The 26,069-nt window shown below is 44.5% G+C and overlaps 1 protein-coding gene across 1 annotated transcript; it reads left to right on the forward strand.

Annotated features, from left to right (window-relative positions):
* The first annotated feature begins 413 nt into the window (after positions 1-413).
* LOC138167684 (zinc finger protein 850-like) lies at positions 414-26,069 on the forward strand. The gene is made up of 5 exons (XM_069096635.1): positions 414-565; positions 2,175-2,330; positions 9,254-9,380; positions 11,954-12,049; positions 20,203-26,069. The coding sequence occupies exons 2-5, from the start codon at positions 2,298-2,300 to the stop codon at positions 22,293-22,295; spliced, it is 2,349 nt and encodes a 782-aa protein (XP_068952736.1). The 5' UTR covers positions 414-565; positions 2,175-2,297; the 3' UTR covers positions 22,296-26,069.

Here is a 26,069-nt window from a genome sequence, read left to right on the forward strand (position 1 = left end):
GATGCGATGCCAAGAGAGGAAAAGTCGCACTATCCAAGACAGCGTCACAAACAGGAAGAGTGCTCCTGGTCAGCCTCATCTGAGAATGTTGTTCACCCTTCGTTCTCAAGGCAGGGAGGGCAGAGTGCCAGCTGGGGGGCAGCCCTGACTCTGGGTCACTGAGGCTCTGACTGGGCTCGGCCCATTTGGGATCGCAGAGCCCTCTGTGCCTCTTGGGTCTCTAGAAGGATGGGGAAGGGAGGCGGACAGAAGAGAGGGAGGAAGAGAGGGAGCCCAGTAGTCTTCCTGTTCAGACCACCTCCATTTCCAAGTCAGGCCCTCGCTGCTCCCCCCCCCCCCCGCCCACTTTTGTAGGTTACAGTGTCACTTTCAGGGAGCCTGTTGCTACAGTTACAGCCTGGCAGCCTCGGGGCTCCAGGGGAGGAGGAGGGGAGGGGGGTGGAGACCTGGAGAGGAGGAGCTGTGAGAGCTGAGCAGCCCTGGGAGAGGGGGCAGGTGGAGTTTGGAGGCCTGGGTGGAGTTTAGGGCTGAGGAGAGGATCCTTGCACTGGAAAAGGCATTGCAGGTGATGGGGGGCGGGCTCAGGGAGGCGGGGCAGTCAGGGTCCCTGAGTCCTGACGCTGGTGTGAGGGGAGGACAGGGCTCTGCCCTCCGGGGGGCCGGGGAGGGGGGGGGGGAAGGGGGGGGAAGGAAGGGGGGGACGTGGGAATAGAAAGACCCTCCCAGGGTGGGCAGGCCGGAAACAGGAAGTTGTTGACTGCTCCTCCTTCCCCAGGCCAGGATCTCCCTCCCCCCAAACCCTCCCCTCCCCGGGATCGCCCCGCCCTCCTATGAACCCTGAAACTCCGCGCCCTCCCTGGATGCCCCCTCCTCGCCCCCCAGCCCTTCCCTCCCTGCGATCCCTTCCCCTTCCGGACGCCCGCTCTGAGGGAGCAGGTCCCAGGTAGGTCTGAGCCAGGGCTCCCCTCCCCCAGGTCTTGGTTCTGCCCCCTCCCCCAGTTCAGACTCCTCTATCCGACCTCGGGGTGAGTGTCTTCAGACCCTGCCAGGAGCACACCTTCCTCCGGAGCCCGGCTCCTGGGGGGCTCCCTGCCCCTCGGTCTTGTGCAGACCCCCCATCACTCCCTCATTTCCTGCCTCACCCTCCCCATGTCTCCCATTGGATAACACTTGCCCAGACTTCAGACTTCACTTAGGGGATCCCGGAGCCCTGATTTCAGCCTTCCTATCAGCCCCACGTGACTGTCTCCTGGCCCCCGAATCTCTGACCTCTTGGTTAGGAATTCCCTTTTCCTGCCTCAGATCCAGCCCCCTTTGGAGATCCAAGAATCCGCCCTTCCTCCCTCCCTACTCGGGCTTGGACACAGTTACCAAAGCTCTGTCCTGGTCCCCCTGATCTGCACCCGGACCTCTGGGGCTGGTTCCCTGTCAGATCCCAGGCATGTGGCTCCCTGTCTCCAGCTTGCCTTTAGGGATTCCAAGCCTGAGCTCCACCAGAGGGTCCCCACAGTCCCCCCAGCTCCTAGTTAGACCTCAGGACACAGTCATCCTGTTTCCCCAGACTCAATGTCCCCTTGGAGCCCTTCTGTCCCTCCAGGGCCTCTGGCCTCCCTCCATGAGCCATGTTAGATGGTCTTGCCTCCCAGACCCTAGCCCTGCTCCCCTTCCCCAGGCTTCCTGCTCCCCTGCCTCAGGTCCTCTGCCAGGGGGCTTCACCCCAGACTGGATCTTGTCTCCCAGCCTCAGGCTACCCCTGGTCATTCCCTGGTGGCTCCATTCAAGAGCCCTCCTCATCCTCAACCTTCCCTAGCTTGCCTCCCAGATCAAGGAATCAGTCTGTAGTCTATATAATGGGCATGTGAGTCAGGGAGAGGGGATGCAGGGAGGGCAGAGGGGACCTTTGGAGGGAGAGGTCAGAATGAGGAACCTTTGAGTCTCTGAATGTTCTCATCACATCTGGGTCCTAAGCTCCCTTTGTCTCTTGGGTCTCTGTGGGAGAATTAGGTGGGGGGGGGAATGAGTAATAGAGGAAGGGAAGTAGTCTTTCTGTTGAGACCACCTTCCTTTCCAAGCCTGCTTCCTCCCTCCCCCTGTAGGGTAGAGTCCCTCTTCTGGGGGCAGGGCAAGGGCCTTTGTGCCTCCCCTGGGGCCTCACCCTGTGTATATTCCTGTAGACCAACCAGCTGCCCAGGAAGAGAAGAGCCAGACCTCTCCCCCTGTGGGATCCTTCTTCCTGCACTACTCAGCCTACAGAAGACCCAGGCCTGGTCCCAGCAGGGGGCCTGGAGCCAGAGGGAATGGCCCCTGGGAGCAGCAGCACCCCTGCCCAGGTGAGTGCAGTCTCTGTGAGCCCGTGAGGCCATTGCCACAGACCTGGAGGGTGGTCTGGGAAGCTGCCACTGTGTCCTCCTGGGCCCTTTCTTTACAGAAATAGTCATGTGTAAAACAAATAAACCTAGCGCACAGGAGGGCTGCGAGCACAGGTTCAGTCTTGATCTGCTCAGACAGGAAAGACACTAAGAAGTGTCTTACTTTAGTAATAATAATTGTTATAATTATTATTACTTTATAGAATTACCTTACTTTAGTTTAGTTTTCTCACAGGAGGAGTGCTGATCAGGGCAGCACAAACAAATGCAGCATTCCCTGGTCACCCTTCTTGGAGGGGCTGGCAAGAAGGGGGGGGCAAGTACCCCTCTGTCTGGATGGGATCAGTCAGACATGCCCTAAATCCCCCCAAGCCTCGGTGGGGGCCAGGGGAGGCTCACACAGATTCCCCCCAGCCTTGGTGGGGGCCAGGGGAGGCTCACACATATTCCCCCCAGCCTTGGTGGGACCGATTAAGATTCGTGCATTCAACCCCAAGATTCCCCTTTCCCTTACCACCTGCTTTCTAGGGGCAACAGATGAAGAAGGCACATTGCTAAGGGGTGACTTCAGAAGGTTACATTAAGTACTAACATTATCACGTCAGCTCAGCTCAGTGCACTCACACACTACATGTGTGTGACGCAGCACAAATGTTTATATTGCTGCAAGGTTATGTAAAGGTACGCAAGCCTGGTGGAGATGTTTAGAACAATAATTGGGAACTCATATCTAACACCTGGGAACAAGAGATTGTTATGGCCAGGGATCCTGGGAAACTGAACTCTAAGAAACAATCACAAAAATTCACTTTACACACTAAAATCCACCTTACTTACAGCCTCCAGAGCCCTTCATGACCTGCCCCCCCCCCCCCCCCCCCCCCCCCCCCCCAGCCTTTCCAGTCCTCTTACAGCTTACTCCCCAGCATATGTCCTTAATGCAGCAGCCCTGGCCTCCTGGCTGCTCTCCCTCCAGGCATTTCCAGGGCCTTTCCCCAGGCCTGGAATGCTCTCCCGCCCCAGCTCAGACTACTGGCCTCACTGTCTTCCTTTGAGTCCCAGCCAACAGCTAAAGAGCTACAGGAAGCATTCCCCAGCCCCTCTGAGTTCTGGCTCCTTCCCTCTTCTAATTGTGGCCTCTTAGTGCTGCCCTGGCTCCCTTTGTACATATTTGTTTGCTTGCTGTCTCCCCCAGTGGATGCTGACCTCCTTGAGGGCAGGGACTGCCTCCTGCCTCTTTTTTTTCCCCCCAGCCTGAAAGTTGGGATATTGTCTCTCCTAGATCTGTTCTCCAGATCAATTGTTTTTCTAATGATGTTTTAAATTTTCTTCTATTTTTTCTAGTTTTATTGCATCTTGATATCTTCTCACATCATTCAGTCCTACATGACAAATACTAGTTTTCAAGGAGTTATTTTCTTCTTTAAAATTTTGTATCCCTTTTTCTAATTGGTTACGTTTCTTTTCATAATTTTCTTAAATTGCTTTTTTTCCCTAATTTTTCCTCATTCTCTCTTATTTGATTTTTGAACTCCTTTTGAAGTTCTTCCAAAATTTCTTTTTCTGCTTGTACCCAATCACTCTTTAGGATTGGACTGACTTTTTTGACCTGACTTTCTCCTTCTGAACATGGCCCAGATCTTCTTTTGTGTCCCAGGAGTTACCAGTGCTCCGGGTCTTTTTCCTTTGCTTCCTCATTTTGATCTTAAATTTCTCCAGTTTCATTGTTAGCAGCCTGGTATTATTAGCGCCCAGTCTGAATCCAGATTTGCTGGGCCAGGTCGCCCAGGCCTCAGGTCCTCCCTGTTCTGGATTCTCTCTGGGGGCTCAGCCTCTTCCTCCCTTAAGTCCAAACCTCACTGTCCTGAGCAAGTTTTTGCTCCCCAAGGCCCCACACTCCCTGGACTTGTGCTCCCTCCTCCTAGGCCCCAGGCCCAGCCCAGGATCACGTGGGGGCAGCACGGCTAGGCTGAGCTTCTGGAGACATTAGGGGTCAGTCTGTCCTCCCTCTCTCAGCATCTGCTCTTCCTTAGATGCAAGGCTGGCAGGTCAGATGTCTGGAGGTGAAAGTTCTTGGGGCTGTGAGGGAGGTGAAGGTTGAGGTGACATTTCCAGCCTGCTTGGCTTCTCTTTGGGACTGCTGTGTGTGGATTCGGTGTAGGTGGCCTGGACGTGTCTACACTTCCCTCTGACCAGACCTGAGCCCCTGGAGCTTTTCAGGAGATGCTCTCAGCTCCTCCTCCAGCTGCTTTGCCCCTTTCTTCTTGCTGCTCTGCCTTTGTTTTGTGCTGATTTTCTGTCTGTTTGTGGAGGAAATCCGGAGAGCCTGGAAATTCCTGACCTGCACTGCCATCTCCCTAGAACCTGGCCATTGATTTTGTTTTTTTCTAGAGGAGATCTCGGAATTCTTTGAATTGGGACATAGTTTTCTTTGCTAAGAAGTTCTGGCCAATTCCCTCTGAATATTTCTTTAATGATTGTTTAAAAAAATTTTTTTTACGCAGTCAGGCTCTTCTGGGAGACCTGTGATCCCTGGCCTTTCTGTACTTGTCCTGTCTTTACATTCAGTGTGTTTCCTTCCTTAAGGGGCAGGTTGTCTTTCAGTGTTATTTTTGGCTTCTCTACTGTACTGTCTTTTCCTTCTTTGGAGGGGCTTGCCTAAGTAGATTCCAGGTTTTCTTTTCCCTTCGCCTCAAGGTACTAACAATTAACCAAAGAAGGTAACAGGAAAGAGGGGATTGAAAGGGGCTCAGGGTGGGAAGAAAGTGCCCAATTCAGGGCCCTGGGGGGAAGTCAGTCAGAGAAGACCCCGGGAGCAGAGGCAGGTGAGAGATGAGGAGATGGCTGAACCCCAGGTGTGGAGTTCACAGCCCCAGCCCATGCAGGTGAAGGGGAGGTGTGGGAGGTGCTGGAGAGGGAAGGAGCTTTGAGACACCTTCTGTGGGTGTGTTAGGGAACAAGCTAGAGGACAGTTCTCCACCAAGGAAAGGACTTACCCCCTCTCCCCGTCCCCCCCCCCCCCCCCCGTGCTCTGCGGGGAAGAAAAGTGAGGCCAGAGAACCTTGAGAAAAGGGGGATTTAGAGATTCTTGGGGATGTCAAAAAGTGGACGAGAGCCATGAATTTCTCAATAGTTCAGAAGTCAAACAATAGACTGAAGGGAGTGACAGGTGAGATGTGGATTCCAGAGACCCTAGATCAGGTGTTTTAAAGAAATCACAGTGATGAAAAATGAAAGGGCAATTTTATGCCCAAGATGGAGAATGGGTCCCAAATATCAGAAGCTCTGATAAAGTGGATACTGTACTTGTGACAGAAATGGAAGAGAAGAGCATCAGGGTCCAAGCTCATTGGCCACACGTGCTGTCCATGCAGCCCGCTGGATATAGAGACCACCCCTTCAAGGATCAAGGACTGCCTGATTGTGGGGATTGCCATTGTCCAGCCCACGAATGAGGAGACTGAGGCAGAGCTCTGAGCCAGGGGTACTTTGTCCCCTGTAATGAATGGGCCTCAGATCTTCCTCAGGATCTGAGATTCACCCTGCTTCTGGGACCTTGTTTTCATGCTCGTTGATGCCAGACTCATGCTCTGGACATTCTAAAGCAGGAATACGTAGTTCAGAATCCCACTGGTTGACATATGCCTCTTAAGCTAAAAGAAGCAAACTGAGGTGTCAGCCCGGTCACCTGTTGGGTGAAGCAGGAAAGTCTCCCCTACCCCGGTGGTCACAGGATGGATGGGCTCCCCCTTAGCTTAGGCAGGAGGAGATGGTAGCAGCTGTCCATACCCTGCCAGAACACATGGCCAGGGTGGGGCTTTCCCTGCCTTGCCAGCACCCAGGCTTGGCTTGGTCAGCATTGTTGTGGCTGTGCAAGGGAGATGCACAGCTGATAAACAAGTGATGAACACTGCATTAATGTTGGAGGCCTATCATGGGCCCTTCTGTTAGAATCTGTATTCCTGTGTGACTTGTACAAAGGAAGGATTAGTACATTGCTTATTCTCAGACCTACTATTTGGTGCTTGAATAGATGAATGCATTAAGATCATTACACCAATCAGGGCCCCTCATAAAATCATGATGAACTGACTAATGCTGCCTGAGTCGGGGCCTCAGTGGATCACTCCTCCCATATTCTCAGACCTGGCCAGCCTCTGCTTTCTATGGTCCATCACTAGGCCTCTCAACTCAGCCTCTTGAAACAAAACCTAAGTTAATTAAATATTGCCTTTTTTTTTTTAATCAATGAAGGAACCCCCCTCTCCATCATTCTTTTTCAGTCATGTTCAAGATTTTGTAAACCATTTGGGTTTTTCTTGACAAAGATACTGGAGGGGTTTGCCATTTCCTCCTTCAATTCATTTTTCACATGAGGAAACTGAGGCAAGTAGGGGTAAGTGACTTGTCTAGGGTCACACAGCTAGTAACTTTCTGAGTTCAGATTTGAACTTGTGAAGATGGTGTCTTCCTGATACCAAGCCCATTGTTCTGTCCACTGTGCCACCTGGCTTGCCCTTCTCCATCAGAGTTACTTTTATTTCTGGGTAATTAATTTTGTAATTAGGGAATGTATGTCATAGACAAATGAAAGAATCAGAAAGGAAAGGCTGAGGCTGTTTTGGCTTCATCATCTCCAGAGTCACCTCAAGCCCTCAATGTAACAGCAGATAACTCTCCCTCACTTGGCTGGGGACGTCTCTCACAACTCACTGATTCCAATGAACAGCTCTTTAGAATCCTCTGCCACAAAAGACTTTATTTCATCCATTCAGGAAACAAAGTAGAACTTTTCTTTAACTTTGTTCTCTGTTAAGTGGTCACATTAAGTGCTTTTCCATAGAATGGTGTGGAACTGCCAGCTTCACACAGACTACTCACAAAATTTAAATTTTTTTTTCTTTTTGGAGGGCAGTTGGGGTTAAGTGACTTGCCCAAGGTCCCACGGCTAATAAGTGTTAAGCATCTGAGGCCAGATTTGAACTCTGGTCCTCCTGACTCCAGGGCTGGTACTCTGTTCACTGTGCCACCTAGCTGCCCCATACACAAAATTTTCTTTAGAACATATCACTTATTAATGAGAAATTATTAAGGAAAAGTGCCTTCAAGTTCTAGAACAAGAGGTTAAAGTAGAAATAGGAAAAATCTACTGTTTACCACCTGGAAGAGATGCCAAGAGGAAAACAAGAGCCAAGTCTCAAAACTTGCAGGTCAAGGAGAAAAAGCAAGCATTTCAGTCCTGTGGGAATCTAGTTAGAATTTCACAAGAACCAGCAGATTCCATTCTCAGAACTGAAGGTCTTGGGACATTCTATTTCGAAGAACAAAAGAGCTGTGGTTGGATCCGAGAACAATTTGTCCTGCCAAGTGGAGCATAATCCTGAATGGGGAACAATGGCCATTTGATGAATTCGGCGACCTTCAGATGTGGAGCAGAAAGAGCAGAACTCATCGGAAACTTTGATCCAAAAAATCCAGAAGAATGTACGGAGGCCATTAAAGCCCGACTACAGGCCAGAGTGCTTACTTATCATTTGTGTGTGGGAAAGCCATCAGTATCCTCATAACTGTCATCTTTACCAAGGTAGTTTGAAAGAAAAGTGGCGGCTGAATTGTGTATGATGGGCTGAGGATAAAAACCAAAACTGGGCAGGAAAAGGCAAAAGGGAGAAATGACATTAGAGGGAATGTGAAAAGAAGAACTCAGAGAGGAAGCAGGTAGGGGTGGAGGCTGGGAATGTTGGAGCCTTACTCTCATCTGGGTTGAAAAAAGAAAAAACTTGTACATGTGAAAGGGTGTGGAAGTCTTCTGAGCATGTGGAGAGGTGAGAAAATTGGGGACAGGGTTGGGGAGGGACTTTTCAGAGCAGTGTGTGGACTGGGATTTACCAGGGTCGGGGATATAATGGGAGGATTTTTGGAGGCCTCGTGCACTGAAATTTGGGAGAAGTAAATGGGGGACTCTTGGAGGTGTGAGTGAATTTTGGGGTTGGAAGGTTGTGGAGAAGATAAAGTAAAAGCAATAGGGTAAAAAGAGAAGGCAGAAAAGAAAATCATGAGTAAAAATAACATGGAAAGAAATTCACAGACTGTAAGTATCACTTTGAAGATGATTGAGATGTTGACAGCAATTTCTTTGTGGTGACAAAGAACTGGAAATCTTAGGGCTCCCCATCATTTGGGGAAAGGCTGAAGGAATTGTGGCATGTGGGTGTGATGGAATGCTAGTGTACTGTAAGAAAAGATGAACTCAGATGTGTTAGAAAGGCCCGGGGAAACTTGCACAAATGCTTAAGAGTAAAGTCTAAGTAAGTATATATAGACATACATGTATACATGTAATATATCCATTGGTCTGTAGCTTCCCTTTCCTCTCATCCATAAGCTCTATGCTGTGGTCTCTGTGTCCTTTGGGTTTAATAAATCTTCCTGTAACTCCATTCAATATGAAAGGAAAGAAATTCTAGAGTTCAAGTTGAATATGCACATAAGACATTAAAAACTATTTTTAAAAAGAATATATCACTTATATCGGTTCTGATGAGGAAGATGTTTCCCATCACCCTCTGTGCTGCTCCCCCCCAGATCCACCTGCCTCCCAGATAGAGCCCAGACTTTCTCCCTGATTCCACAGGCAGATGCATTTCAGAGGCAAATACTCCTCAGCTTTGTTTTTACTGATCATAGAAAATACTTTTCCCAAAATGCAGTTGGTCTCTTAACGACTATGCTTTCAGGAGGTGACTCTGCTTCTCATGGAGGGTCAGACCTTCCAGCAGATCCCTTCTCTGGGCTTCAGGTCTGCTCTGTGCATTAATGAGGGTGGGACTATTGAAACCTGAAGTGTCCTTCAGCTCCACATTCTGTGCCTTTTCATGCTTTAGGGGTTGGTGACATTCAAGGACGTGGCTGTGGACTTCACCCAGGAGGAGTGGGGCCTCTTGGATCATCCTCAGAAGGAGTTGTACTGGGAGGTCATGCTGGAGAATGCCCAGAACCTGCTCTCCCTGGGTAAGGACACTTCCCCTGGTACCACTGCGTCTCCAATCAAAGGCATAACTTCATCCCTGGAGTGCAGGGTTTGGAGCATTTATCAGTTATGAGAGAGAGGAGAGTGCTGGTCTCCTGGCCTGCTGCCTGGTGTTTCCTGTAGAAGGTCTTTGCATTGTGTGACAGGAGCCTGAGGGTCTCCTTGTTGTGCCTGAAGCTGTCTCTGACCCCTTCTAGGCAGCTTCTTGTTGGTGTGGAAGCATCTCAGACCTGGAAGGACCCTCAGGGGCCATTTGGTCTGACCTCCACCTGGCCCTGAATCCTGAGATGGGTCTAGGATCTGGAATATTCTTCTTTTTAACAAGGACCAAATTGTAGCTCAGGCTTCTGCTTGTCCCTCATTGTACTGTAATGCCAAGCAAAGGCAACTTCCCAAGGTTCAAAATACCAGCATAGGGGCTCTCCATTTTATTCAGTGACAAACCAAGAACAGAGAAGGTCAAAACATGACATCATTCCAAATACAGCATTTACTAAGCGTGATTAAATAATCTCCAAGTACTACCCCACCCCAGGACCTTCCAATCATTCAATCAATTACAAAGTCCCTCTTCTAAATACTACTCCACCCCTAGGCTGTACCTTCATTTAGTTCACCACAAAGCCCCTCTTCTCAAATGGAGATTAGTTTCCAATCATAAGTAAAGTACATTCATTTGTTCAACCATAGAACACAAAAAGGTCAAAAGTTCCCCACCCCTGGATCATAATTGAATCTACCCCAGAGTTACATCAAGTTTAAGCACAGCATTTAATACCCAAATGGAGGTCTTTTCTTCATCTTGACACGAGGCAACTTCTCAGCAATCTTAGTTTCTGGGGAGACAAGGCTTAGCAAGGCCACAAGATACATTGCCAGTCCTTTCATTAATTCATCCTCTGTCTGTAGAACAGTCCTAGAACCCCTGAAAACATTAGCAAAACCCTCTCCCAGGATTTCTTTAAACATACAACAAGAAAATCTTTCTTCAGGGCTTCTGAACCAACAGAAAGGTTCCCAGACCCCTGCAACAACAGCACTGTCCTTCACCAGTGGACAGTATTCACTCTCTGTCTGCAGGACAGTCTCAGGAGCTCTTAGCCAACAGCCAGGTTCCAGGACTTCTTCAACAGGACTGTCTTTCACCAGTGGACAAATCTGGCAAAACAACATCAAAACAGACAGACAAAGTACCAGCAAAACAGCCATGTCTCCTCAGTCCTTGGCAGCTCCAGGGGCAGGTCTCAAAAGTCCAGGGCAATTCAAAGTGGCCCTCAGCAATCCTCTTAGTCTCTCTCTGCCTCCACGAGGGTGCTGCTTCCAAAAAGTTCTTCTGCCTCTCTCTTGTCTCTCCAAATCTACGTCACCAGCTCCTCCCAGTTCAGGACTCTCTTTTTACATCAATAAGTCCATCCCACAGGTGGGATTAACAAGCTCTGGGTTTTAACACAATCAATTTGAAAACCAAGCCAATACAGGGGAATCTTTAAATGCCATTACTATCACACTCATATAGTGAGTTTGTCCTTAATCTTCCTTTCTGTTGCCCTCAGATTCCAGCAGAGCTGGTGGGAAAGGAAGGAAAGGGAGGAGAAGGCAGGGGAGGGGCATTTATTTAGACATACTGTTTGCCAGGGGCTGGGCCAAGGGCTTTCTTTACAATATTATCTCACTTTATTCTCACAATAACTTTCCATGTTAGGTGGTATTATTCTCCCCACTTGACCGTTGAAACTCAGACCAATGGAAGATGTGACTTGTCCTGAGCACACAGCTAGTAACTGCCTGAGGCTGCTTTAGACTCTGGTGTGCCTCACTCTGGGCCCAGGGCTCTCTCCACTGCACCATCAGCTGCCTCTAATTTCTAATAATGAAAAGTGTGCAGTGAATCCACCCTTCATGAAGAGAATGCACCAAGATCAGATTTTTCTGATTCCAGCCTGGATCCATGATCTTCTCCCCAAAGCTCAGAAAAGAAATGCTCTGAGACTGTCCTTCAGGGGTCCTGGGAACCACCCTGGGGTTCTTGCCTACATGTCCCTGGCCTTGCCAGGAATTAGAGACTGGCTGAGAAATAGAATTTGAGCCAACTGAGGTTTATTGAGTTTGCCAGCAGGAACCTCTAACCTGGAGAGGCAAAGAGGCCCCAAATGAGCAGCACACAAGTTTTCTTTAGGTTTCATTGAGTGAGAAGCAAAGGAGGGGGACAGGGCAAAAACTGGCCAGTTCTAGGTCCCTGTTCTGGGACTCCAGTGTGGTCTTGCACAATAAGCCTTTTTAACCCCCTTTGGAATTAGTTTCTACAACAATGGGACTTGACTGTTTAGGGGGCACAGGTCTGGCTCTTTCTCAGAGCACGTTGGACAACAGGATGGTGGGGCAGACCCTCTTTTGGTTACTTGGGTTATAAGTCCTAATGGGTGAATAAGGGCTCATGGGTGTGAACATGAAAGTGTGAATCTCTGAAGCACCAGCTCTGGGTCTGAATGCCTTTCCCTAAAGAGACCTGAATGACAAGTTTCTCCCCCTGCCCATCCCTGACTCCCCATGCCAGGGCTTCCAGTTCCCAGGGAAGACGTGATCTCTTATTTGGAGCAAAGGGAAGCCCCGGGGATGCTGGAACAAGAAGGCCTGAGGAGCTGCTGTCCAGGTGAGTGAGGTGGAAGCAGGAGTGTGAGGGCTGGGATTACAGGAGGCTGCTGTGTGTTGTGGTGAAGCAGGTGCTGGATTTGGGGCAGGACGACCTACTTTGGGACGCTTTTTCAGATATTTCCCAGCAGTGGCTTCAGGGGTCAGTCACTGAACCAGTGAGCCTTAATTTCTCCATAATAAAAGGGGTTTGGGCTCCATGGCTTTTCACCTTTCTTCCAGGGATCAATCTGTGATCTAGAAAAAAGTCATTGTTTGGCATTTGGGGACATGGAATTATCCTGAAAGTATAAAATGGGATTAGGCTGTTCAATATGAGCTCTTTCCCAAACCTTTTCCAAGTCAACAAACTTCTAAGTGCCTACTCTGTTCCAGACCCTGAACAAAGCACCAAGCACATAAGTCAATACAAGGATACTCCTTTGGAGCTTAGAATTTAATGCAGGAGAGAACATGTCAACAACTATGCAGAAACCCACTGTGCACAGGACAAATTGGAGCTAGTCAAGAGCAAGAAGACCCTACATTTAAGGAGGCCCAGGAAGACATTATTGTGGGAGTCAGGCTCTAGCTGGGGCTTCAGGGAAGCCAGGGAGAGCACTCTGGGCAGCAGATGTCAAGGAAAACCTGCAGAGTCTGGAGGTGGAAGGTCCTCTCCCTGGGAGCAGGAAGGAGGCCCAAAGAAGTGTATTATACCCTATTTGGGGGGAGGGTACAAGGGAGAAAGAAGCCTGAAAGAATAGGTGAGGGGGAGGGGATGAAGTGTTTTCACAGCCCTAGAAAGAGTTTTCTATTTCACATTTTGCTGGGGAGCCACTGGAGGCTGTTGAGTACTTGGTGACGTGGTCAGGTGAGAGATTGAGGAAGATGAACTTGGTAAGTGGATGGAGGATTGACTGGACAGAGGGGAGAACTGAGGCAGCTGGACCAGCCAGCAGACCTTGACACTGTGTCAGGTATGGGGTGACGGGTCTGAGCCAAGAAAGTGACAATACTGAGATAGAAAGGGGTCTATCCAGTGGTGCCGCAAAGGGTGATGTGTGAGAGCTGATGAGGAGGGCATGGCATTGCATTTCTGAGCCTGGACTGTTGGGAGGGTGCCTTGGATAGCATTAGGAATGGGAGCAGATGGGAGGGTTGGGGGAAAGAGACTGAGTTTCCTTTTGGATATGGGAGAAGTAGAACCTAGTGAGAGCACTGTTACTAAAATCTAGGGAGAGGAGAATCAAGAAAAGGGGGAGACCGACAGTGTCAGAGCCTGCAGAGAAGTCAAGAAGGATTAGACTGAGAAATAGTCACTGAATTTTAGGAATTTTGAAATTAACTATTGAGAGATGTGTTTCACTTGAATAATACATTTCGAAGGTCGGGTGCTGAGAGTTTCTTTTTTTTTTTTTTTTTGCTATTATAAATACCCAAATTAACTATAAAGAACTAGTGAAGAAAGATGGTATCCACATAGAGGGAAAGAACTGATAAATAGAAATGTGCCTAGAATAATTTTACATAGATATATCTATTTGTGTCTAGAAAAGAAAGGAAAAAAAAGAAAAGGGAGAGAGTTTCAAAAAAAGCCAGGGTAGGGAGTTGGAGACACCAAATGGAAATGTATGTATAAAATGGAGGAAAGATATTGGACAACATCTCATTGGGGTGCATGGTTCACATGAGAGGGTTTTAAGGATTAGAGAGAAATGATTTTATTTGCGGCAAGAGGGAATGAGTCATCAGTGTGAGACAGAGTTAAAATTGGGGGAAAAAAAGGAGATGCTAGAGGAGGAATGTATGGAAGTCGATGACGGAGCACAGTGAGTTCATTCCCACATGTAAGGGAATTTTCTTTAGCAAGCAGAAGAATGATCTTCCCATGTGATATGTGGGTGGAAAAGGAGAAGACGTCTGATTTGTGTGAGATGAGGAAGATATGAAGGCCTTTGATACATGTCTAGTTTTTTTCGGAGTGTTGGGGATGAGTGAAAAGATTTGGAAGAGCTTCTGTGGTGAGCGGATAAGGAGTCAGGGAGATGACAAGGGATAACCTTGCCTCAGTGAGGGCCCGGCTGAGGTTGTATGGCCTAAATTGCTAATGAATCTGGCAGCTTTCATGATTTTCTCTTTCTACATTTAGCAGCACATGAGGAGAAGAGAAAAGTGCTGCCTTACTCAGGAATTTTACAATGCTAAACTTTTGTTTGTTTGGGTTTTTTTTTTTTGCTTTTTAGAGGGCAATTGGGGTTAAGTGACTTGCCCAAGGTCACACAGCTAGTTTTTGTGTTGTGTCTGAGGCTGGATTTGAACTCAGGTCCTCCTGACTCCTGCTCTATTCACTGTACCACCTAGCAGCCCCTTACAAAGCTAAACTTTGCATAAATGATCAACCCAAATCCCTTTCCAAATCTCTGTGGCTAATCTCTGTCCTCATTCATTGGCCAGGTTCATGTAGGGGACCAGCACGTCAGTTTAGGGAGCTGGGAGTTAGAGACCCACAGGTGTCCTATACTGGGAGACCCTTCAGGAGCCTAGAAAGAAGCCTCTGTCATCTTCAGCAGTGGTTCTGGTCTGGCTCCATCAGGGTTCAAACCGGACTAAGGTGAGACTACTTAGAGGTGATTTAAGTATCAGAAAGGGATAGAAACTGGGCTGAGGCCCAAACATGCATTCAGTAAGTAGGGGAGAGGCCAGATGCAGAGGCTGGGGACTGCTATCAACCATGGACCAAGGCGGGTGTAATGTTAATGGGTTAGGAAGATCTTTCCCACGCATTAATAGGCCTAGGGGACCTGCTTTGAGCTTAGCCCCAGCTGACTGATGTGATGGAGCCCGAGGCACAGGGAGCCCATGGTGGGAGGAGCTCGAGAGAGTGAGAGAGGGAGCTTGTTTGTGGGGAGGCCTAAGGGAGGGAAGGCTTGGGGATTGGCCTGTGTATACCATGTTTCCCCGATAAAAAGACACTGTCTTATTAAATTTTTTGGACAGAAAAACACCAGAGGGCTTATTTTCAGGGGAGGGCTTATTTTAATGAACATTGACAGCAATTTTAATAAACAGGTAAATGTGAACAAAAAAATGTACCTTTATTCAATAAGCAAATCACTGGGGAAGAACAGGATGACGCGCTCACTGCTGCAGCTCTGATTGGATGCAGCTCGGAGCGCGGCGTGCGTTTCACGGGGGGGGGGGAACGGTGCATACAGAGGGTACCGTAATGTAGTGTGTAGCGCAGGGGATCACCTTCACTACAGTAGCAATCTCAATAGGGCTTATTTTCGGGGGAGGGCTTATTTTAGAAGAATCTTACACAGTAAGGGAGGGCTTATTTTCAGGATAGGTCTTATTATCGGGGAAACACGGGTAGAGACTTCTTTGTTACTTTGGTGGAATTGGCTTTCTGGTATCTGAATAAATATTTTGGTTTTGCCTTTGAGGAAGAGAGTTATTTTTAGTTTGTGAATTTACCCTGGAAATATGCATGCATGTTCATAGTGGCTGCTGTGGGTGTCACATTGGCATTACAAATGTCGCTGAGGATAGGATCACAAAGTATAAAACCCCTGCTTGGAGACTGGAAGGCTCTATGGAAGGAAATAGGTATCTTGGGATGGAAGGATTTCCATTATTACTCTCTGGTGACAGAATGGGCTAAAAAAGCACAGGACTTTGGAAAACTCCGAACTGAGGCCGCAGAAGGGAGAACCCATAGATTTTGAAAAAGGTTTGCAAGGAATACCAGTAGAACGGGGAAGAAATGGCAGGGGTATGTAGAAGAGGATGGATGTTGTTAACAAATTATTGTATGATATGTAAAAGTCATGTAAAAGACACAAATAGATGGAGGAAAAGGTTCAGCTGAAAAAGGAGTTAGCTGGTTTGCATGAGAAGCTTTCTTTGTTACAGCATCAGAACTTTCCTTTAGCAAAGAAAGCTAGAAAGTGTCAGGTGATAACAGAAAAGATAGTTGGGAGAGGAGTTCAGAAAAAGAAGAGAAAAATTAACAAGAGAAAGATCAATACAGCACTTGTATGTGTGGTGCATGATTACCCGGGAGGAAGATGAAACAAATTTAGATGAGGAGACTTCCAGGACTGTGAACGTTCATGCAATACTACAAAGGAAACTATGGGGACACACAGTGTTGAAGGAAACAAGTGAGGATTTTACTCAGTGTGAGGTCACAGATATTTCCAGTCGTTTCACCCTCAAAATGGGAGAATCACCAGTGTCTTGAATGGTGAGAATCAGTGATGAGGGGGCTGGAGCAGTGTGAGCTGGATGACACAGATTGTTTGAGATTCACAGGTATCAGTCAGAATCCTCCTGGACGACAGTCGTTTAGGGATTACCATATTCGAGGAGGTAGCGATAGAACTAGTGTGTGCGCTTTGCAGGGGGATGCAATAAACAGTACCCCACTGATTCTATGTGACTTAGTGGAGATAGACCCTGGTATCCACTTAGAGACTGTATGAGAAAATGAAAGGAAGAGGTCATGAAAGCTGTGGTGATGACTGGAGATGCCAGTGCTTACCATAGCACTCCCTTAACAGTTATTCATAGAAATGTGATTGTGAGGCCCACTTCTCCCACTTGTGAGCACCGAATTCTGACTACTGATTGGGGAAATAGGGCACCTTTTTTGGGGGGATAAAATTTCACCATTAAGCGACTTAGGGGACTGGGGAATAGATGAATTTCCTCAAGAGAAAAGAGCAAATAAGCAGTGGATTCGAAGTCAGAACAGATTAACAAAGACACAAATGTTTACTGCTTTATTAAGAGCAGGGGTAGATTTTGGAAGAATAAATGGTCTTCCAACTAATGAATTATATAACATGTACTGAGAAAAGGGACTTAATATTAGACTGAATAGGGAAGTAAGAACTGCCCCTACCGATCCTCCTGAATCGTCTTATCCAACTTTGTCACACCTTCAGGAAGAATAGGAAATTGTCCAAACCCCAGCTCAGAGTAAAGAAATACACAGATGGGATTACTGACCCCATATTAGTTCAACCATATGTTGGAAAAGTAGATCAATTACTGTAACTAGGGCATTAATAGATACTAGGGCAGAAGCCTCCCTTATATATGGAAACCCTGATAAGTTTAAACATGGACCCCCTATTACCATCACAGGACTGGGAGGGACTGAAATATCAGCCAGACAAGTTAAACTAACCATGAAAATTGTACAATTACCTAAGAAAGAATATATCATGTTAATTGTACCAATTCCTGAATCCATCATTGGAATAGATAAATTGAAAGGTATTACCTTAAATTTACCTGAGGGGAGATATCAATTTGTGGTAAGGAAGATAGGAATTAATACAGTTTTAGTGGGCAAAATAAAAATGGACCCAATTACTTTACCTGAACCTTCTGAAGCAATTACTTTAAGTCAATTTCTGAGTTTGACTCCAGGTATAATTATCAAGAAAGGCTCATGATACAAGCAGCCCTGTGAGGTGCAGGTATGAACTGCAGAGGGTAATCTCCTGGGAAGGTTGGGAGAATGACTATTCTGCCTGAGCAGAGAGACGTTCTCCTGACTTGATTTCCCCAGTATGACACCTGGTAGACTTTAAGCCTGACTCAATGTCATTGGCAATCTAAACATCTTCTGTCTGCAGCTGACATGAAGTTAGGGAAATGTTGTTCCCTTGCTTTAGTTATGTCCTTACTCTTTTTTTTTAATGGCAAAAGGCAAAGTTTCGTAAGCATCATATCAGACTGATTAAATAATAGATTGGTACAGGAACATTAAAGGTCACTATAGTAAAATGTAAGTAAGAGATTGAGTTATTAAGCTTAGGGTTTTAGGCCAAACAATAACTAACTATTTAACCTTGACATCTGCTAGTATCTGTATGAGAAAGGGTCCTTTAATTCTCAGTAATAGTATGGAGACAATTAGGTCAAGGACTTGTGAGAATATTATTCCATCACTTAGTTAATATCATACTTGACTCAGTTTTGTTATAATTAGTTAATGTTAGAAGAATGGCTTGTGGTTTATTTTGTAAATGCTTTAAAAGAAGCAGACCATGACCAGAAGTTGGAATTGTTTTATGACTTGATAGGTATTGTGTTAAAAATGGTCGCTCAATTTATTTGTGTATGAATTGGAGTCTGTTATTGATTCTGTGGGGGAATGAATAATGGACAGTTGGCCAAATTCCAGTTTTGATTTTATAAGGTTTTGTAGGAGAATGGACATAAAAGGGCTGATTTCTATGGGCAAGTGATGGGAAGATGCTGAGGATGCCTGGAACAAGTGCCAGAAAGTTTCATCAGATGATGTTCCCTGCTAGATAGCTGTGTGTGTGAGACAAAACTTCTGAATCTTAAAGGGACAAGTGTTTCTTATTGTTTTCCTTTGGGTCTCTGGATTAAGGGGACTGCCCCTTTGATTTGTCAATGTGTTGATCAACCTCTCCTGCTTCCTCTTTAAAGGAGAGTTGGATAAGGGGAAGAATTCATATGAGAAGAGAGGGAAGGAGTTATAAAGATGTGGAAGCAAAATCTGTATAAAAGAAAGGGCAAGAATTTGTGGGAAACAAAGTAAGAAATTCTGTTTCCACAGGATTAAAGCTCATCCCACTGAGTGATAGCAGAATGTAAGTCAAGGTGATTGCTTCTAATCAGAGAGCAGAACCAGGCTTCTGTTCACTTAAAAGGTCAGAAGCTTTTACACATACTTAGAGAGCTGCTTGAGGGGAAACCTCTCAGAAGAACATGGGAAGTTCAGAAGGTTAAATCTAACCAATGGAGAGCAAGGGTGAGGGGAGTTGAATGTCACAGCCTGGTGATGATGGTTTTCCAATAGCCTGCCAGAATGTGAACCAAGTGAGATCTTGTTCAGGAGATTTCAGGTTTAATGAGAGGTGGTTACAAATTAGACCAAGAAGGAGAGGACGACTCCAGTGCAGTCATAGATAACCGCCAAGAGACTTTGCATCTCTGTGACTATTTGCACATGAATGTTCAACCTTCCTGGAAGTTTGGAAACAATTTGATGTCAAGTTAAGAAATTGAAAGAATATGTTGCACTTGGTCAGAAGCAGTCATAGTTTGAGGTACTCACTGCAGGATCTCCAAAACTGTATTCTTGATCATGATAGTTTGGAATCACTGCAAAAAGACAGGGTTAAGGTTGAAACATGCACGTATTTCTTGTTCCAGAAGATAAATATCTTTGTAACCAAATTGGATGATTATTTACCACTTGAGGTGCCACTGACAAATTTTTAGCTCAAATCCCTTGGACAACTGTCTCAGTCCTTCAGGGGGTTTGTGAACCTTTGAAGGGGAAGGGGTACAAGAAGACCAGTAATGAAGCATGCTGTCTGCTTCTGCACCAAAGAATGATACACTCAAATTCCTGTATCAGACACATATTTTCAGACATGGGCAATGCCATGCATTTTTTTTTTAAATTGTGTTTTATAGGAGGCTTTTAATTTTATTTTAGTAAGTAGATGCATTTAAAGATCTCAAGAAATTAATGAGTCAGGACAAAATCCCTTTTGCCTCAGGTAAATAGAGAAAAGTGTTGGTATTCTGCACGTGAACTCAGATAATGCAACAGAAAAAAAAAAGATTGAAAGTGATCCCTAGAGAAATTAGGTTATGGTAACTTAGAATACATCATGAAATAATGGGAATATTTAATATATGTGCACTAAATGGCATTGTATCTATGAAGAAAAGATTGAAAGTGCTGACAGTAAAAGGGAAAGAGAAAGAGAGAGTCCGAAAGTATAGTGGACAACTATTGTGGACAGAGCAGATCCATTCACAGGGTTTGGATTCTAACCCAACTGCCGGGATTTGGGTCCAGTCTCTGCCATTCTAAGCTCATGGTCTGAGATGTGAATGTGATGAGAATGATGACACTATCTGTGTCACAGGTTTTTGTGAAGATCCAATGTAAATTCATACATGAAGCTCTTTGGAAATGAAATCATCCTTCTAATGTGAGCTAAGGGCATTTTAAAATGAAGGTTTCTGTCTGTTTAAGATGTTTCCTTTTGCCCAGGGAAATAGAAAGTAACTGAGTTTTTGTTCTGCCTATGGAGCAAAGGAGATGGAAATATATGTGTGTGTGTATGTATAATATCTCTTTGTTTTATTGTTGTGGTTTTTTTTTTTCAGAAGGAGAGCTCAGACTGGAAATGAAGGAAACTGTTGCACAGCTACCACTTTCTGTGGAAGAACCTCACGAGCAAAGATTCGTGAGTGATGCTTTCTCTGACTTCACTTGGAGAGAGGTCTGCTCAGCACCTGAGAATATCCACACTGCAAAGAAATATTATGACTGTAAACAATGTGGAAAGTGTTTCACAGAGAAGAAATATCTTATTGCACATCAGAGAATCCACACTACAGAGAAAACTTATAAATGCCATCAATATGGAAAGACTTTTACATGGAAGGATGGTCTTCTTCAACATCAGAGGATCCATACTGGAGAGAAACCTTGTAAATGCAATCAATGTGGAAAGACTTTTAGATGGAAGGTAAGTCTTGTAGAACATCAGAGAATCCACACTGGAGAGAAGCCTTATAAATGTAATCAATGTGGAAAGACTTTCAGAGGAAGGAAGTCTATTGGTGAACATCAGAGGATCCACACTGGAGAGAAACCTTATGAATGTAATCACTGTGGAAAGACTTTTACAAGGAGGGCTCATCTTATTATACATGAGAGAACCCACACAGGAGAGAAACCTTATGAATGTAATCGATGTGGAAAGACTTTCACACGGATGGATGGTCTTATTAAACATCAAAGAATTCACACTGGAGAAAAACCTTATGACTGTAATCAATGTGGAAAGGCTTTTAAATGGAGGGAAAGTCTTAATCTACATCAGAGAACTCATGCTGAAGAGAGAAGGTTTAAGGCTAATCAATGTGCAAATGATTTCAGATGTAGACAGAGTATTGGTGAATTTCAGGGAACCCACACTGGAGAGAAACCTTGTACATGTAATCAATGTGGGAAGACTTTTACATGGAAAGATGGTCTTGCTCAACATCAGAGTATCTATACTGGAGAGAAACCTTATAAATGTAATCAATGTGGAAAAGCTTTCAGATGTAGAAAGACTATTGGTGAACACCAGAGAATCCACACTGGAGAGAAACCTTATAAATGTCATCAATGTGGAAAGACTTTTACGTGGAAGCACAGTCTTGTTAGACATGAAAGAATCCACACTGGAGTGCAACCCTATAACTGTAATCAGTGTGGAAAAGCTTTCAGATGTAGCTCCAGTCTTAATGAACATCAGAAAAGCCACACTGAACAGAAATGTTATAACTGTAATCATTGTGAGAAGACTTTTACATGGAAGTGCAGTCTGATTAGACATGAAAGAATCCACACTGGAGAGAAACCTTATGACTGTAGTCAATGTGGAAAGGCTTTTAGATTGAAGAGATGTCTCATTGCTCATGTGATAATCCACACTGGAGAGAAACCTTATGAATGTAATCAGTGTGGAAAGGCTTTTGCATATAAGAATGGCCTTGTTACACATCAGAGGATCCACACTGGAGAGAAACCTTATGAATGTAATCAATGTGGAAAGGCTTTCACACAGAGAGCTGGTTTTATTGTTCATCAGAGAATTCACACTGGTGAGAAACCTTATGAATGTTATCACTGTGGAAAGGCTTTTACACAGAGAGCTGGTTTTATTGTTCATCAGAGAATTCACACTGGTGAGAAACCTTATGAATGTACCCAATGTGGAAAGGCTTTTAAATGGTGTACCAGTCTTATTCTACATCAGAGAATCCACACTGGAGAGAAACCTTATGAATGTAATCAATGTGGAAAGACTTTCAGAGGTAGGAAGTCTATTGTTGAACATCAGAGGATCCACACTGGAGAGAAGCCTTATGAATGTAATCATTGTGGAAAGGCTTTTAGATTGAAGAGATGTCTCATCGCTCATCTGAGAATCCACACTGGAGAGAAACCTTATGATTGTATTCACTGTGGAAAGTCTTTTGCATATAAAGATAGCCTTGTTAAACATCAGAGGATCCACACTGGAGAGAAACCTTATGAATGCAATCAGTGTGGAAAGACTTTTACAGGAAAGTCCTCTCTTACTGTACATAAGAGAATCCACACTGGAGAGAAACTTTATGAATGTACCCAGTGCAGAGAGACTTTTACACAGAAGGACCATCTTACCCAACATCAGAGAATCCACACTGGAGAGAAACCTTAAGAATGTCATCATTGTGGTAAAACCTTCTGGCTAAAGTCAGTCTTTTTTTTTTTTACTATAAGAGAATTCACGGGAGATAGAGGAATCTTCTAGATGACCTGAATGAGGAAACACATCGAAATGGAATACTGAGCTTCTTAGCAGAAAATTCATTCTGGGCACAAGCTACCTATAAATTCAATGTGGGAAGGCTTTCAACCAGAGATCAGAGCTTATCTTCTCATCAGAGGATTTATAATGAAAAGAAACTTATGAATATGTTCAGTAGGTATGTGCCTTTCTCTGGAGCATGCAGGTCATGGGTGAAGGTTAAATTTTGTGTCTGCCTATAACAGAAAGGTGAAGTAAGGAAGATAATTCATGCCAAGCCTCCAGGTTGCAAAACCAAAAAAGGAGGCAGTGGGCTGATAAACTACAGAACTATGTGAGAGAATCCATCTGGATGTCCTCAGAAATACAATGTCTTCAGAATAAGGAAAAGACTTTGTGTCAATATATCAACTGGGGAACCATCTTTGGTGAAGGGAAGAAGTCAGATTTGTTGGATCCAGGATATGAAAATTGGAGCAATTTGGGGGAATGCTGTGTTCTCCCACAGGCCACCTCCATGCATGTATTCAGACTACATCCAGGCATGTAACAGTTGAGAGACTTCTCATTAACTTGAGATTGTTTCTGCCTCCTGATTTTGGTGCCCAGTGATCATGGCGATGAGGCAGGGATTCCCCTGATGGACCTGAGGCAGAGCAGAGCCATTGTGAGAACAAAGCAGCCCCTCCTGGGCAGGTCCAAGGCCTTGCAGTCTCTGTCTACAAAGATTCCCGTGGTTGCCCCTGCTCTGCCAGCCTGGAAAGGAAAGCTAAAGGGACTCAGTTCCATGTCACAGACATCCAGGCTGCTTGTCACCTGCTCCCTACAAATCAGTGAAGGGTTCAGGTCCTGATGCCAGCACCCTCATCAGAGTGGTGGTTTCCAGTGCAGAGACCAAGAGGTTGGACCCAAGGTAGCAGTCAAGAGGCATTGTGGGAAGTCTCTCTTCTCTCATCAAGGCAAGTCAGAAGAGTCTTCCTTTGCCAGAAAAGGCAGACACTGATAGCAAGAAAGGCTTCTAATGAGATTCACTTGGGTGCTAATGAGGACCCGAGCCCACTTCTTGTTCTCTTGTCACTGAATGTATCAGAGAATCCTGAGTTGGAAGGGTCTTCAGAGGCCATCTAGGCCATCTACACAGGCATCTCTGAAATAATTTCTATTTGAAGACCCACCAGGAAGGCAGACAGCCCATTATTAGGACACTGTTCATCATGCCAGACTCAAATCTGCCTCTTGCAGCTTACACTCACTGGTTTTTCCACGACCCTATTCATTTCATCTTCTGCTTTCCCCTTCTCCTTCTATCTTTCCCAACATCAGGGTCTTTCCTAATGAATCCCATCTCTCATTATGTGGCTAAAGTATTTCAGCTTCAGTGTTTGACCCTCTAGTGAACAGGATGAATGAATTTCTTTAAATATTGCCTAATTTCACCTTTTGCTGTCCAAGGGACTCACAAAAGTGGTCTCTAACACCACAATTTAAAAGTGTTGATTCTGTGGCATTCAGCTTTTCTCATACTGCAGAAAGACCTATATTTGTGACTCTGGATTTTTGTTGGCAAGGTGATGTCCCTGCTATTCAGGAAGCTGTCCAGGTTTGCCATTGTTCTCCTTTGAAGGAAGAGGCATCTTTTAATTTCATTGTCTACAGTCACTATATGCAGTTATCTTTGAACCCAAGGACATAAAATCTTACACTGCTTCCATATCTTCTCCCTCTGTTTTCAAGATGTGATGAGAACAGTTGCCAAGATCTTAGTATGCATATATATGTATATATCTTCAAAATAACTCTTTTAAAATTGATTTTTAAATATATTTTTATTTTGTGGAATAAAACAAGCATTTCCATAACAGAGTACAATAAAAAAAATTATCGACTGTGAAGCTGATAATCTACTATGCACAATGTGTTATTCCTTTCAAATACACAACAAAATTATCATGTAATTTTTTTTCTTCCCTTAATCCTCAATCTAGAAATGGCTTCCATGAGACACAAATAAGCATATATATATTGTTCTACACATCTATTTGTCACTTCTTTCTCTAGATGCAGATAACATCTTTCTTCATATGTCCTTTATAGCTAATTTGGGTATTTATAATAGACAAAATAGCTTGTCCTTTCAAAATCATTCTTAAAACAATATTGATGTTACTGTATACAGTATTCACTTAGTTCTGCTCATTTCACTCTTCAATATTTCATGCAAATGTTTCCATGGTTTTGTAACTCTTGAGCTCATAATTTTTTTTTTTGGAGGGCAATTGGGGTTAAGTGACTTGCCCAAGGTCACATAGCTAGTTTTTTGTGTGTTAAGTATCCAAAGCTGGATTTGAACTCAGGTCCTCCTGACTCCAGGGCTGGTACTCTATTCACTGTGCCATCTAGCTGCCCCGAGTTCATCATTTTTAATAGCACAGTAGTGTTCTATCACAACCACGTACCACAATTTGTTCAAACATTCCTCCATTGATGGCCATCCCTGCAGTTTCCTGTTCTTTGCCACCACAAATAGAGCTCCTATAAACATTTTAGAACATGTAGGCTCCTTTCCTTTTCCCCTAATCATGTTTGGAAATAGAACACGTATTCATATGCCCAAAGGGCATAATTCCAGATTGCCCTCCCAAAGGTCTGAATCATTTTACAATTCCACCTACAATGAATCAGTATCTTCATTTTTCCACATTTTCTCTAACATTGGTCACTTCCCTCTTCTATCATTTTATCAAATCTGGTAGTTGTAAATTGATATCTCAAGGTAGTTGTAATCTGCATTTCTCTAGTCAATAATAGAATATTTTTATATGACTATAAATTGTTTTGATTTCTTCATTGGAAAAGTGCCTGGTCTTATCTTTTATACATTTATCAATTGGAGAATGACTTATCTTAAAGATTTGAGAAAGTTCTAATTGCTATTTGTGGATTTGCCTCTAGCTTATTTTTACTTACTCTTATCCTTCTCAGCCTCTCTTTTTATCCTATTCCTACTACGTACCTTTTCCTTTTACCCTCTTTCCTCATTTTAAGCACCCTTCTAAATATCTCCTCCCTTTTCTTCTCCACCCATCCTCCTAATCTTATTCTATACAGACTTGCAAAACTCCTGCTCCAACCCTATAACCTCATCTTTCTGGATATTCTGTAGACTTGCAGACCTCTTCTGATGTATATTCTGTTTCCTTTTCAAACCAGATGAGAGTAAGTTTCCAACATTACTAGCCCTCCAAAACCTGTGTTCTCTGTATTAGGTGTTCTTTCCATTTCCTGCTTTTTTGAGAAATTTGTCCTTTTTACCTTTTCCTAGCCAATTTTGTTTAGAATCACCCCATGATACATGTCAGCCACAACCTTTCTTTCAAAATACCTCAATAATGACAACAGTTTTGAGAACACTGTTACTAACAACTAATATTTTTTTCAATAGATTTTTTTTTGGCTGATAACAAAAGTTTATTGATTGAAGTGAATCACTATTCTTTTTTTATAAATCACAAAGAAATTTATTTTAAAACAATTCCTTGGCATACATATAATTTTACAATTTATTAAAGATGAAAGTAAATTTGCATACTAATGAGATGGATGTGCTTGTTGATTTTTACATAAAGAATTAAATCTTGTAAATCAGAAGTTAATAAAGCATTTGAAAAATGGAAAAAAAATAAA

The sequence above is a fragment of the Petaurus breviceps genome, unplaced genomic scaffold (genome assembly GCF_028583685.1).
Source record: "Petaurus breviceps papuanus isolate PSGF00001 unplaced genomic scaffold, PetGlider_PUasm1.0 287, whole genome shotgun sequence".
NCBI lineage: Eukaryota > Metazoa > Chordata > Mammalia > Diprotodontia > Petauridae > Petaurus > Petaurus breviceps.

Excerpts from the sequence above, each read along its gene's own strand:
- LOC138167684 (XM_069096635.1), top strand. The coding sequence starts at position 2,298 with ATGGCCCCTGGGAGCAGCAGCACCCCTGCCCAG. Across the intron at positions 2,331-9,253 it reads GCAGCAGCACCCCTGCCCAG|GGGTTGGTGACATTCAAGGA; the intron begins GTGAGTGCAGTC and ends TTCATGCTTTAG. Across the intron at positions 9,381-11,953 it reads CCAGAACCTGCTCTCCCTGG|GGCTTCCAGTTCCCAGGGAA; the intron begins GTAAGGACACTT and ends TCCCCATGCCAG.